The sequence below is a fragment of the Lutjanus erythropterus genome, chromosome 14 (assembly GCF_056507025.1).
Source record: "Lutjanus erythropterus isolate fLutEry1 chromosome 14, fLutEry1.hap2, whole genome shotgun sequence".
NCBI classification, from domain to species: Eukaryota; Metazoa; Chordata; class Actinopteri; order Lutjaniformes; family Lutjanidae; genus Lutjanus; species Lutjanus erythropterus.
This window is the reverse complement of record NC_139330.1, coordinates 7,104,464-7,119,206: the sequence shown is the minus strand read 5'-3', so window position 1 is coordinate 7,119,206 and position 14,743 is coordinate 7,104,464. Positions and strand designations below refer to the sequence as shown.

At 39.9% G+C, this 14,743-nt stretch overlaps 1 protein-coding gene across 11 annotated transcripts in view; it reads right to left on the bottom strand.

Moving 5' to 3' along the window:
- Nucleotides 1–1,072: 1,072 nt before the first annotated feature.
- The window catches only part of LOC146315126 (neurexin-1a), a 376,350-nt gene continuing 362,679 nt past the window's right edge, over nucleotides 1,073–14,743 (bottom strand). For all 11 annotated transcript variants that reach the window (XM_084736025.1, XM_084736027.1, XM_084736036.1 and 8 more), the window contains one exon: nucleotides 1,073–2,013. In XM_084736025.1, the coding sequence (XP_084592151.1) occupies nucleotides 1,709–2,013 (305 nt within the window). In that variant the 3' untranslated portion in view covers nucleotides 1,073–1,708. The remainder of the gene's footprint in view (nucleotides 2,014–14,743) is intronic.

The window sequence follows — 14,743 nt, the reverse complement described above, 5'->3', positions numbered from 1 at the left end:
TTTATTCATTTGATTTTTCAAAACTAGTTTTTATAATTAATTTTTCCTTGTTAAGTGGAGTACAAGAAGAGTTACAATTGAAGATAAAACACCCAAGAAGAAATAAAAGAGGAGCGAACAAAGAGAATTTATAATCATCATTTATAGTTCATGGTCATTTTCCTCATACTCATTCCAAGTACAGGTCTCTGGAAAGCAGAATTGACTGACAGAATGACAGAACAAACACAGAACAGTTGAAACGGAGACTTATTTGAGCTATTCTCCTCTGGTTTTGCATCAGCCCAAGCACACATCGGACAATCTTAATAATACCACTTGGAAACACACACGGCAAGTTAATTTATCTTAATCATCGTGGTCATCCATCGTCATCATCATCATCGTCGCTCATATTCTCGGTCTTCATTCTCACTCATGTAAGTCAGGATTGAGGAGGAAGGCAGTGATTCTACCAGTATTCCTTTAAGAGACAGCCACACAAGTTGTCATGCCACGCTATCAACGCCGCCTTGTGCAGTTTTTTGGGTATGGTTAGGCTACTACTGGTCCGGGATGATCTATCTCAGGTTGGCATTTGTATAAAAACTATATAGGAACACATGTAAAAACAGGGGAGAATCAAATTATTATCCAACTGAAAAAAAAAATGCAGATGTATTCATAAAATCTTCTATGTCTAGCAACACTTAATAACACTTATGTCTTCTTTTTGTCCTTTTTTTAAAGTTTTATTCCAAAATGGTTGAGGAGCAGTTATAGTTTGCATCATCTATACAACAGGCTATAAAACACCACTTTGTCACAGTCCAGAAAGCACATATAGATGTGGTTGTACTGTATATAAACATACGTACTGTAATAAGATAATTTTGCGTGCATGGCTCCCAATTGACCGCTTTTTGAGACATCCCCACGATTCTGAGGAACCTCTCTCCTTTGAGTTCACGCGATGTGAAAACGAAGGCCTCCAGATTTCTTACTGGCACAATGGACGTATTCTTCCTTTAAAACGCAGTCTTTCAAGAGAAACTACCACCCTCTCTCATCTTTGAACTGCGGCAGCTCAGGTATTAGTCTCTGCCGGCCGTCGCTGCCTCTTCAGTGTGTACTTTGGCTGATTCCTTGGTCATCCGTCGGGGATTTTTTTTTCTCTCTCTGAACTCGCCACCACCTGATTTTTTTTTTTTCTCGTCATCCACAGTAAATGTTTGGCGTATTTATGTGTGTATTTATTTATGCATTGTGTCATTTTCTGTAGAAAAAGTCCCAACAACACAAACACAGGCAATGTAAATGAAAAGTCTGTAATGCTGAATCTTCGTTTGGAAAGTGCATCTGTGCTCCTCCGTTTCCCAGAAACAAGGGAGTTATAGATCACATCATCCTGGCCAAGAAAACAAGTCACAGATGGGTTAATGTTTGGTTGACGTGTTAGATATGTGTTCAGTTAATTTTCATATGTTTGCCAGAGCCATTTTTCCATCAGTCTCGTTCTGGACAGTTAAACGTTTCCACTGTTGAGTGCTTGAGTCTAGAGAAAGTTGTTTTTTCATTTTTCATATTTACTTTTCAGAGCATTGTCTTATAGGAAAAAATGACTAAATAATGTTCATCTTTGTTATTATACTGTACACATGTTGATGTCCTGATTTGTCTTTTCGATAAATGTTTAAGTTGGTCTGGCAGCAGACCAAAGCTTTGACAATCACACGTAGTACTCCTTGTCCTTGTTCTTCTTGTTCTTGCTTGAGGTTTTTGCAGTGTTCACTGGCTTCTCTTTGACGACGGTGCCGTTGGACTGCGCCGAGTTGCTGATGTAGTTGCGACTCTCGTCCACGTGGTACGAGCCCTCGTCTCTGTTCCGGTATTTGTACATGGCGTACAGCAGGATGAGAATGCACAGCGCCGCTGCTGCCACGATGCCGACCACCATCCCCGTCGTGCTGCTGGACTCCCGGAAGACCTCCGATGTGTCTGGGTAACCCTTCGGTCCAGCGCCGGTGGGATTGGCTGCAAGACAGACAGAGATTTTATTACCACAAATGGACTAAGCTTGCCGTCTTTTCCATTTTATCATTATTACTATAAGTAGATTTATGGTGGCGAATGAATGCATTTCTTCTCTGCATGTGTGGATCAATATTGCAGTTTAATGTTGAATGATAGCACAGACATCATGCCTCAAGCTTTCTGAAGCTGCAAGTAGATTCTGGCTCATAGGATGGGCTTTCCTGTCTGACAGAAGAACATGCAGTCACACAGTGAAGAGACAACAAACAACAACATCATATCATTAATCATGCTGAATAACATGGCATTCAATGGTGAGGATGAGGTTTTTGCGCCTGTAATATGTTCCAAAAATGTTGGGACCACAGCAACAAAACACTGGGAAACTTGTGAGATGCTCAAAAAAACATTTGTTTGGAACATTCAACAGGTAAACAGCAGAACTGGTAACAACTGATGGTGTCATAACTCAGAGGGCGTCCTCAGAAGGCTCAGGTGTTCACGAGAATATTTGTTGTTACATACACAACTGCAAACTTTAGGCTCTACTATGCAAAGTGGAAGCCATGTATCAACAACATCCAGAGACGCCACCGACTCGAGCTCATCTGAGATGGACTGACGCCAAGTGGGGAAGTGTGCTGTGGTCTGACGAGTCAACATTTCAGAAAATTAAAGACAAACTAAATGCAAGAAAATCAAACAGGGTGGGAGCCAGGAGAGAGAGGAAGACTGGCTGTCTGCCTCAGCTTTTAAACTCCTTCAGTCAGGTGAGCTGAATCTCCCTGATGACCCCACTCTGCCCACCGGGCTCCTGTGGAGAGCGGCCTGCTCAGAGGGTTGTCGAGTTCAAAAGCCACCATCTGTGATAGAATGAGGGGTGGTTAAGCGCCCATGGCATCATGGGTAACTGTCAAATCTGTGAAGGCCTCATTAATGCTGAAAGGTGCGTACAGGTTTTAGAGCGACATATGCTACCATCCAGGAGGCGATGCCAAGACACAATATGCATAACAGTGTTACAGTGCAGCTTTGTAGCTTTGGCCTGCCTGCAGTCCAGACCTGTCTCCCTTTGACAAATGCATTGCAAATCACTGCATTTTGTTTTTATTTGCATTAAATAAACCAATGTTTTTGGACTCAGGGTTTGTAGATTAATACAAAAGTAGTATCTGATTCTTAAAGCCAATTGGTATGCAAGCTAAAACTGTCAAATATCACCCTCACAGCTAAGTGAGACACAAATGTCTCCATGTGGATTTTCTTATAAAACTCTTAAAGACTATATTTTACATCCTTTGACAGTCACAGAATCAAAAAAATTACTCTTGAAATTATATTGAAATGTCACACAGTCATTTCTGCAGCACCCCGAAGAAATTAAAGTATCTATTAGAGCTTTCAATAAATGTAGGAGCTAGACATTTTTGTAGACTTTGCCTTAAGTACATGCCATTTTACCTGTGTAATCTACTGCCTATCAGCATTTTAATTCCTGCAGAACATTATTCCGATGACATTCACTGAACTGTGCCTGTTCATATATGGGAGACAGGAGAGAGGTGAGACGCTGTAGGATTGAGGGATTTTCTCAATTCAGCGGCGAAGCCGACGAGGAGACCAAAGTGTTAATGATTCATTAAGAAACACACTTAAAGCTCACAGCTCTTAACATGTCTTACCGCACAGTCATGAATGAACAGACCGCATTTTCCAACATTTACTATATATCCATGCAGCATGACTGCATCACATAGTCTGTGAAGATAAATCTTTCAGAGAGAAACAATTCTTCAATTGACTCAGCAGATTTTGCCAAAGGCTGTCCCCACTTCTGTTCTGAGATGGTGCCATTCAACGGAGCATATTCTGAAAACACGTCAGCCCCCTGATATTATTCAGTCCTCCTGGCACATCTCTCTGTGTGTTTTTGTAGCAGTCATCATTTCTGCTTAAGCCCTCTTTGTTGCATTTGTGAAATCCAAACACTCAACGCTAACATTTGGAAATGAAAGCACTCTGGTTCCACTGGATTGGGGCAAAAAAAAAAGAAAAAAAAAGAGGGATTTACAGCTGGGTTCAGATCATAGTTATGTTGACGTGAAGATGTTGCGCTTCGATTTGCATTTACACTGGGCAAACGAACAGTAACAACAGCAACATAAATAGCTGTGTTGACATGTAGGTCTGAATCATTCCCACTGTGTTTACTGGACAGTTAATGTTAAAGGTATCTAGCAAGATTTTACAGTATTCTTCCTTTCTGATGCTCCTCGTCCTTGGTCACAGAGTGCTGAAACACTTTAATGGAGTGAAGCTCTGAATGCACTGTGGCAATGAGAATCTCAAGGATCACTTTCTTATGCCCTGTAAATTACCTTCAGTATGGTCTAGTATACTTTGAGACATCATTTTTCATGTGTCTTCATCTCACATCTGTTTACTTCAGGCTATGATATTATATGTCCATTCAAATATATTATATATCCTTTAAATCTATTCAAAATGGCTAGAGAGTGTTAGCGTCATAAAAGTATCTTCTAAACAAAGGAAAAAGGTTTGTTTAGTACCTTGATCATAAAGGCATAAGGTTTGTCAGCCTTTCAGTTATATATGTGTTAAATTTTAATGCATTTAGAGTTTTACTAGATTTCAAATTAAGTGCATGCAAGCTAGCAAGACGGCTATATTAGCTTTAAGCAGACAGTTCTGTTATTGTTAATAAGCAGTTAAGTTTGCACTGATAATATCTGCTGCTGTTCTCCTCAAGTGTGTATTGCACGGTGAAATTAAGTGGGTTAAAGGGACAGTTTGGATCCAAGGTTCACCTAAAAAAATCAATATCAGTTTACGTGTACACTATTGTTACAATATTTATGCTGCTTTACTTCGCCATCAGGCAGCTGACGGGAAAATCATAATTATACAGACCAAATGTCATTCTCTCCTAACCAACCAAACTACATAGGTGAAATTAGTAACTGAACATGAGAGCTGTTTCTCTACTGCCGCCTTGATCGGTTACTTTGTTTGCATTATCACGTGACCTCTGTGTTTTAAAAGGACAGTTCGGCAAGTCTACACTTGAACCTTTGTTAGAGTGGCTAAAATATGTTTTTCTGCTGACCCTGTCCAGAGCAGTACATGACATTTAGAACATTAACAAGTGTTTATTCTTTCACTATTTCCTTCTTTTGCTTTTCAAACTGTGTATTTTCTACACAATTAAAGGTTTTGTGAAGAGTTAAGTCAGTTGGAGACGCTATACTCTGCAGCATACAGACCACCGATTTAATGAACACTCATTACATATTGAAACTTGGGGTTGAGAGAATGTATAAGAACTCGTGAACAGAACCTAATTGCATATACATTAATAGTAACTATAATTTTCATTTGAGATATTCATGAATATTAATGTGAGCGAGTCATCAGCCGTCAAAGTAACTTGATTCTACAATGACAGGTGTCAACATTTTCATATTTCAGTGAGTATTTGATTTAAATCTGACACACTGCTGTTCCTCTAGTCCCACTTTTTGCTGTCCCACTTTCTCGCTACTTTTTTTTTGGCAGAGTATTTTGGTTTTAGAAAATAATTGCATTCTTCAGCTTTGATATCAAACCAGCTTAAAAAAAAAAGAAAAAAAAAAAAAAAAAGAAAAGTTCACTCTAAAACAAAAACCATGACATTGTCTCTTCATTATTTCAAACCTTTGATCTTGGCCAGTCAGAGTAACATTTCCACACGAGCAACTCTTCTTCCTCAGCTGCAACTCAGTATCAGTATCCAGAGTGGAGAGCAACTCTCTATTCTATCTTACATCAAAAAGAAAAGACATGGAAAACAAAATTTTGCTGCTATTGAAGTTCATCATAACCACCTTGTCTCATCTTATCAAATCCTTATTTTATGACAGACTAACTTCTCTGAGCGTGAGCAAAGAGGGCAGTTCTTGTTCTCCTTGTATAAAAGGTTGTTTCTTCCTGATCCGTGAAGGACAGGCAGAATTAATAAGATGATACAGCACATCCCCATCCTGTGTTTTTTTTTTTTTTTGGGCAATTTCTCAATGTCAAACAAGCACAAAATAAACTCAGGACATTTCTTTGGGATTTTTTGGTGAAGGTGTGCTTGTCCTTAAGATTATAGCAAATATAACCGGCTACTGTAATTCCAAGCGAAAGGCCTGTTGTAATGGTTTTGCATGTTTTTTTTTTTCCTATTTACTATGAATCAAATATACTTTACATCAGAGCTAACCATCCTACAAGCTGTGCTGATTTGTTTTAGATGTTGGATTTTTCCAGTCATCCACTGGCTTCCATTGATTTCTTTGCAATGTTACAACATTAGCAGACACAAAAAAGTGACTGAATCTATCACAGTGGACATCAGTACTGCTTTAGGTTGTTTTCGTTACACTATCACTGCTTGGAAAAGCAGTATTGTAGGTCTACACCACTTTAAGTGCTGCAAAGATGAAGCCTCTTTCACAAACACTAATGGAGACTTGATGTTAACTGTGATGAATAGAGCAACTCCAGTCTAAAGAGTCTGCCCTTTAACTCTCATTACACAGAAAAATAATGGAAACCAATGCCTGTCTGGAATGGTGGGATGTATTATCAGCAGAATACCAGAAAAACATCTGAAAACCTAAAACTGCACTGCAAGTTGGGGCTGTCCCCGATTTTTTCTGGTCGAATCAGATTTGGCCGTTCAATACGAACATTCACATGAGCTCACATGAGAATGTTTTACCAGTAAGGCTGTCTTCATCACCTGTGATGTTAAAACACCAGATTTTCACACAGTCAGAGAAAGAAAAATTGTGCACCCTCCCATAGTTCAGTAATAAAATCAGTGCACTGTGCAGCTTTTCTCTCCAGGCTGCAGCTGCTGCCCAGAGTCACCTGCCCTGCACGCTCCACGCTCCTTCACACTGTGAACTAAAGGTTTATTTCAACCAAACCAGACCAGACTCAGTGACTGTTGGAACAGAAGAAACAAGATGTTTTGGAGAGTTTTATTTTGTTTCTGATGAGTCTGAGGGAAGCAGGCGATGATGATGTTAAAGTTACAAGGTTTGTTTTGGTGAGCGCAATTAAGCAGTTGTTTCGGTTAAACAAAACGCATCTTACTCTTAAAAAAAAGGTATTGTCAGACAGTTGGAAAACTAAGCAAACAAACAAGCATCAACTGCCCTGCATGCTAAGCGATGTGCTGGGGTGAAGTGGCTGACAGCGCATCACCTGCGCTCCGTTTCTATCACTTTTTTCTGCTTCCCTCAGTTAGTTTTGTGGTTTGTAGTGATTTTGCAACATGTTTTGTCAAGTTTAGAGTCCGTCACGCTGCTGCATTGCTCTTTGTACAATGATGCAGCTAAAAAACAAGAACTGAAATGTCTTTATCAACCACTCATTTCACCTGTAAGTTAACAACCAACACATGAGGATTCTTGTCACAGCCACTATAAATTATTAATTTCAAATTCCCAATCTGCAAGCTTCAATCGGTTTTGTTATTGCAATACACACTGACTGACCAAGGAGGAGTTAAGGAGATAAAACTTACTAAGAAACAATTTGCAAAACATTACGCATCCTCCCTCTCTGGATTGTTCCTCACATTTCACAATAATTGCCGTTACTATTGTAATTGTCTTGTGTTTGCACAACAACGAACTTTAAATGTCCAATAACACTGAAAGAATGCAACACTTTTGGGGATCATTTTCACCAGTGAACACGGAAGTGATTGCACATCAGCATTCCCTGTTCATACTCTGAATGCTGTCCAAGTTATAATACAGCGCTCCTTATGTCTCTGATAGCCTCTTCACTGTTTCTCTCTCTCGTCTCACTCGGTGTTGATGGCTTTAGAGACAAAGCACTTTTGTTGATTGCATTCATTTCTCTTCTTGAGTGACAGCTTAATGTTCGCGCAAACATTGTTTTGAATGGCGTAATATTAGCTAATGACCCACACTGATCAAACGGTGTGTCTATTTTAAGGTAGATCTTGTTCATGGCAGACAAAAGGCCATGAAAAAGTGTAAACTGCAAAGGGCAAAAGTTCTCTAGGCTGTCTGCCAGAAGAGGAGACGCTGCTGCCGTTCATTGACATGTTTTCCACCACGGTTAGACTGATCAGCGGCCCAAGTATGCTTCCAATGCCAGCAGACATTCAAGGACAAGCGGAGAGCACCACTGGGGGATTGAGTGTGACTGAGCGTTGCAACAGATTAGCTCTGCTTGTGACAAGCCCACTTATCCTTGCAGACAGGTGTGAAGAATGCTCTCGCCTTGTGGGCAAAAGCCACTGGTTGACACGGCTCTTCCCCAGCAAGCCATTGTGCAGGCATTAATGGTGAGTTACTTTCATATTTGCTATCTATCCTTTGTTCGGGGTCAAAAAGTTGAAAGTGTAGATAACATAGCGGGTTGATGGAGTAGAGAGCTCTCGATGTGGCACTCCAGGGTTGTATACGGGGACCTCAGCTGGCTCCTACAGCAAGGTGAGTTAGAAGAGCTCAGCCTGCTATATCAGGAGTGAATCATCTGGTAACAGAACCATGGTGTGTTCTTCCTCCTTCTGTGATCTAACACCTCCAGCACTGGGCTTTGTTATTTCCCCCCGCCTGAATCTGTTGATTGGCTCCCCGCAGGCTGCGTTCACACAGAGACTTTCTCACTGGGAAACCCTCCGTTAACTGACCACAATTTTTTCTTTCATTAGTGGAATAGTAAAATAAGTAGTTCCTTTGATCCTGAGGCACTGAACTTTTCATTTACACAGAAATATCGGTCGCACTTTATTGTACAGTACACTGATAAGACCTAACAACCTGTCCTTTGTATCAAATTAGATGGAAACTAGAAATAATGTGTTCTTTATTAGACCGTACAAGAACCTTTATGAGACTTTCAATTATGGGCATGTTACAACACAACTTTTCTGTAAAATAAAGTGTATTGTTTTCCACCCTTATTAGATTTAATTAGAGTGCAATTACAGACACATTACAACAGAACTGTACGGTAAACCAAAGTGAAATTATATACAGTATCTTATACTAATAAATCACGTTAATACACTTTAGGTAAAGGGTCCAAAAGTTTAGGTGTAATGTGTCATTTTGTGTACTGCTTGGTGTGTGGTGTCAAATTAGAGTATAGTTATGTATTTTTTGTGAGCAACTTTTTATTAGTTCATGCTGACAGAGCAAAAACTGTGTACATATACAGATAAATTTTTAAGTATATCATGCATGCACACCAAAGTGCCTACTGTGCAGGTAATATACAAACACGTATATCTATATATAGCTTAAAAAAACTGGCATGCATGTAGCTAAAGGCGTAAACCTGCACCTATGTACACAGATGATTAAATCTACATACTTACATTCAAATCTAAATATCAACATTTGGTGATTTTAACCAATTTCTCTCCCAAGTGAGCGATTAGGAACTTTTGAAGCTAGTTTAATGTCGTCCATATGGTTTACAAGCTATTTGGAGAGAAATTAAACTAAAGTGGTTCTGCCAAGTTGTTTGAATTTCCAACTGCATTGCATTATTTGGAAATATAGCACTGATACAGTTCATTTGGTTCTGCTTGTATTATACAGTTGATTTGTAAAAACATATTTAAGAAGTTCAGAATTCCATAGAAGTATTCCGGTAGCTGTGCTGTGTGTTTATTTAATGTCTAATAAAGAACATATGATCTCTAGTTTTGTCTAATTTGATACAAAGCTACAGATACAGCTTGTTTCATCTCGTTGGTGTACTGTAAAACAAAGTGCGACTGAAAGATTTCTAATCTTTTTCTGCAAATTCCATTTTTAATATCTTAACAAAGAAAGCTGAGCAGTGACCACTACTTAAAGGATTAACAGTGCATTTAGAGCGGTGCTGACACAGCCATGTTTTGTCCAGAAAGATTAGCATTCATTACAGCTCATTAGCTTGCATTTAGTCTCAGCAGTGTCTGTCAAACATCAACCTGATGGCACACAGGGATCATTCTAGTCCCTTAGATGAACCGATACACCTGATGATGCGGCTCATTTGTTACCCATGAGTCAGGCGGTGCACCCCGCCCCGCTTTCCTTCAGGTTGGGTTCAGGCAAAGTGATGTGGCTGAGACGAGGCCTTCGAGAGAGCGCCATAAGACTTCAGTCAAAATGCATCTGCCTGTCTGTTCATTAGCACTCCATCACCTCAGAATGAAGGCACATAAACTGAGAAAGAAATAGCGCCTGAAACAAGTGTTTAAAATGATGGCTGCTCTTATACGCTCTACTCGAGCGTACCCAAGGGTAAAATTAGACATGGGGAAAATGACCTTAAAGTGGCGCCTAGCTTCATGGCAGCATAGCGGGGGTGCACTTGTGAAGCGATAGAGGTAAACTCTGGGGGGTTAACTTTTGAAGGATTGCAGTTGTGTAAAAGCTGCCAGAATAACTTTCTCCTCTCCGTCTCATCCCAGAGTGAGACTTAAATTACAGTATCACATCCAGACCATCATAAAGTCCTTGCTGTGTTATTCACAAGGACAACAGTTAATGTTTCAGTCATTTAGTCACAAATCATTTGCTTTCACCAAGCCTTTGGAAGAGACGCACGAGGAAAACCGTAAACAGAGGAGCACAGATGATCTTATATATGACCCTGATCCGTAAATGTTAGTGGAGAAAATGAAATAGCTTGGTCTGGAAATGCATTTGCCATACAGAGAAGATTGAAGAGTGCAATGACATGAACACTGAGATTTGTTTGGCTTCAATGTGACAGCACGTTCTCTCTTAATTCTACCTGGGTTCTTCAGTATGGACACATGAGCTCGCCTCTCGGAGATATTAGCGCCGGTGCAATGGAACTTGTCATTTAAAAGCCTGATGTGATTCCCTGTCTTTTCTTGCCCGACTTCTTTTTTGCCACGTGCTCTCAAGGAGAGGAATGGGATCAGAGATTCCACACTGTCAGGCGAGATTTGAATAAATGGTCCTCTTCAAAGACTATTTTTCCTCATTTGTCTCCAGCAAGAGGGTTCATTTGTTTGGTAATTTGTAAAAGGGTGAGCAGGTTGACGGGGGCCACGGATGACGGAAAACACAGAGAGTGGAGCCGAGGGGTTACTTCAGGTGCACGTGAGGCTTGTTGAGGGGTAATGAAGCAACCAGGACTACTTAAGATATATTGAAAAGACAGAGCGGGTTTGACCTTTCGTTAACTGGTGGTGGTAATGGGTCGAGAACAGTTTTGTAGAGCACACATGTTCTGTTTTTACATACACATGTACGTCAGCCTAGCACGGCCAGGATTTGCATTTCTGCTGCAGAGAGAAAGTGGTTCCTACATGAAAGTGCTCACATCCAGGTCTGCGAATGATATCTGGAAAGAGACATTGCTGCTTGGGTTTTCATCAGCCATCTGGTTTCATTGTATTGGAGAGAAAGCAGAAATTTCTACAGCTGACATCTCTAAAACTCTGCAGCTTAAACCGAAGAAATCTAGATGCCTAGATGGTTTTGGGGAGAACTGTCCCTTTAAGTTGTTATAGCTTGAAAATGGGAATATCGTTTTTGAGGATTTTCCCATAAAGAGGCTGCTGTGGCTCATATAAAAGGTGCTGCTTCTCAACTTTGTTAATAAGGCTCTCCTCTTCTCTATTGACCGCTTTGATGATGGAAAACAGAAACTTCAAGCATTGATTTTGATCATTTAAAACAGATTGGAAGTGAACTGAGTGTGCGAAACGTTGCTAAAATCAAGCCTGTTCAGCAGGTTAGCAAATCCTCATTGAGAAGGACTGAAGCAATCAGCTGTTTGCTTGCTCCCAGTTAGGAAGCGGTGTCACAGTGTGACAATGGAAGAGCCCCAGCTGACGACAGCTTTTTCCTAAATGGACGCACTCAGCTGAGTTTTTAAGTAAAAAGTAATCCAAAGAGAATGAACTCATTTTTGGTAAGAAGGTAATGATTTTGTGTGAGCTTGACTCTCTGCAACCTGCAACAGTTGATAAACACGAGCAGTGCGTCATACATCATCGAGAGCTCGAGGAGGTGTGGCTGCGGGGCGCCTGCAGAGCGACCCAGGCTTAGTTGGCATGCTCAGTGACACATTGCTGTTATTCAGCCAGATTAGTGTTATACCATCTTCTTACTTCACATATCCAACCATAATCACAAGCTGTCAGAGCCGTCACAGAGTTGGGGATCAGTCTGCAGACAGGTCACTGTATCAACCGCAGCACAGCCAAAACACTTATTAAATCCCTCTTCCCTCTTTAATTATCCGTGTGTCCTCGAGAAGTGATGCAAGCCATCCTGTACTTGTGACATGCTGGCTGTATGCCTGATGAGAGCATGCATGTGTGAGTCTGGAGTGGCTCGGCTCACGCTGATGGTGGACGATGAACAGAGAGCCGAGCGAGCGTGAAACGAGGTCCAAGTGAGAATTATTAAAAGGTGTCTGCATGAGCCCAGTAAAAGGAGTGGGGCAGTTAAAGCCTTCACCCACAGGGGTTCCACTAAGAAGAGGCGAGATGAAAGAAGAGGGTTAAGCTTAGTCGACTCGAACGCCAAAAGTCTGGAGTTCATCACTTGATTAGAACGTTAAAGAGTCAGGTTATATGTTCTCAGGGTCTCTATTTGTGATGCATACGGTCGACCTATAGCTACGCAGGAGCTTTTCATTGTGTTGACAGGATGACACGAAGGCTGAATAGACTTTTGCTGCAAGTAGCTGCAGACTCCCGCTGTGTGTTATTCAAACATTTTGACACAAAATGTTCTGTGAACTGTGTCTTCAAAGTGTGAAGGCACTCTTTTTGTTAGATTTTCCAATATATCTTCCCAAAAATATTTTTTTCAGTCAAACTAATGCCTCAAAGAAACAGTGATCACTAATGACTTACTGAAGTAAAAAAGAACTGCAATTTATTAAGGGTGTGGTTTAAGTACAACCACATTGAGGAGATTAGAAGCAATTTAAAGGCGAACACAGGGTCCAATGATTTAAATTAAACACAAATCTACTTGCCCAAAGCCAATTTTTAGTTGCCCTGAACAAAATTATCTATCAAACAACAAGAAACAGCTAAAGTTCATAGTCATGTTTAATCTAGAGCTGCAACATCTATAAAATGTCAGAAAATAATGAAAAATCATTCATAGTCAGATGTGATGTCTTTAATGTTTTGTTGTGTCAGTCTATAAAACAAAGAAAAACAGGAAATCTCCACATATGAGAGGCTGAAAACTAACAGCACTTCCTGCCATTTTTTCAAAAATAGTTCAATAGTTTATTTTTTTTTACCACTTGCCTGGTCAGACCAGTGAGTGGCCAGATTTATTTTTTATCAATGGTTTATTAAATTAATTTTCATCTATTTTGATAATCGATTACTCTGAATACTTTTTAAAAGAAAAAAGTCAAAATTTATTGATTTATTGATTAAAATGTGAATATTTTCTTGTTACATCCTGCTTCCTGAGGACGTCATCTTGGTATTTACATATTCGCCATTTTATGGACAAACAACAAATCAATTAATAAAGAAACTGATCGACAGATTAATTAATGATGAATAATTGTTAGTTGCAACCCTAAATTACTGATCTGTACAAAATAAGACTTGATAGTCTAACAACTGTTCAGTCATCAGTGCAAAAATAAAATGTTTAAATCAAAAATTTAATTGAATCATGAAGTCAAAATAAATTGTGGATTCACAGAATTGTGACACCTCTAATAAAAAGACTGGAGGTCTTTTATACGGTTGACGGATAGAGAAGTCAATAAAGAAAAAAAATGAAGCATTCTGGTGCTTTTAGAAACCATTTTGCTGATTGGCTAACTGTGAAATGTTGGGTAATATTTCCAGGGCCAAACTTACTTAATCCATTACCATAACTGACCTTTGGCTGAGATTCTTTTCTGTTCTTGGGAAGGCAAAGTCTTTCATGCCCTACTTAGACTTATAAACAGACACATTGTGTTAGCATCAATGTCAGCACATCCAAAAGATGTGTGGTGGAAAAATAAAAATAATTGAAAAATATAAATATGGTGGGATCAGTAAAGAGAAAGACTGACAGTGGGTGTGAAATCCTGTTTTCTCTCAGAACACACTTCATTTAAAATAGAATGTAGAGAGAAGACTTGGACGGCATAATCCTCGCTGAAAGAGGGCAGAAAAACAAAAATGGCAAAATTCCATAAGATTGTCTGCATAAATTGGCATAAAGTGTGCAAGAATAACGGTGATAAGTGCCGCAAAAAGGAGCATGCGTGACGCTTGAAGGTCATCAGCGTTTGATGGGCATGAGCTCTGATCACATTCAGTGGGCATCCAGCCTTCAGACGGCTTTTTCATTTGTTAAACCGTCTCTGCTGGCGGCAGTCTGTTGGCATGCGAGGTGCATGCCACTGCGTTCAGCAAAGGAAGGAACGAACACACACAGAGTTCCAGCTGGGTATGATTGAATAACCTATTAAATGTGGGCAGTGACCTCTTAAGCCAGCACAGTGCTCTTAATGTTTCATTAATCTCACAGCTACTTTTAAAACAATAATTTACTCTGTTTTTTTTCCCCCCCTCCTGGCTGGGTGCATTCCAGTCATTGCCATCGGGTTAAAGAGAGTATTCATTTGCCGTTTGATTTATTGGTTTACTCTATGTATTGTTTCCCCACCCATAAATTAAATCTATTAA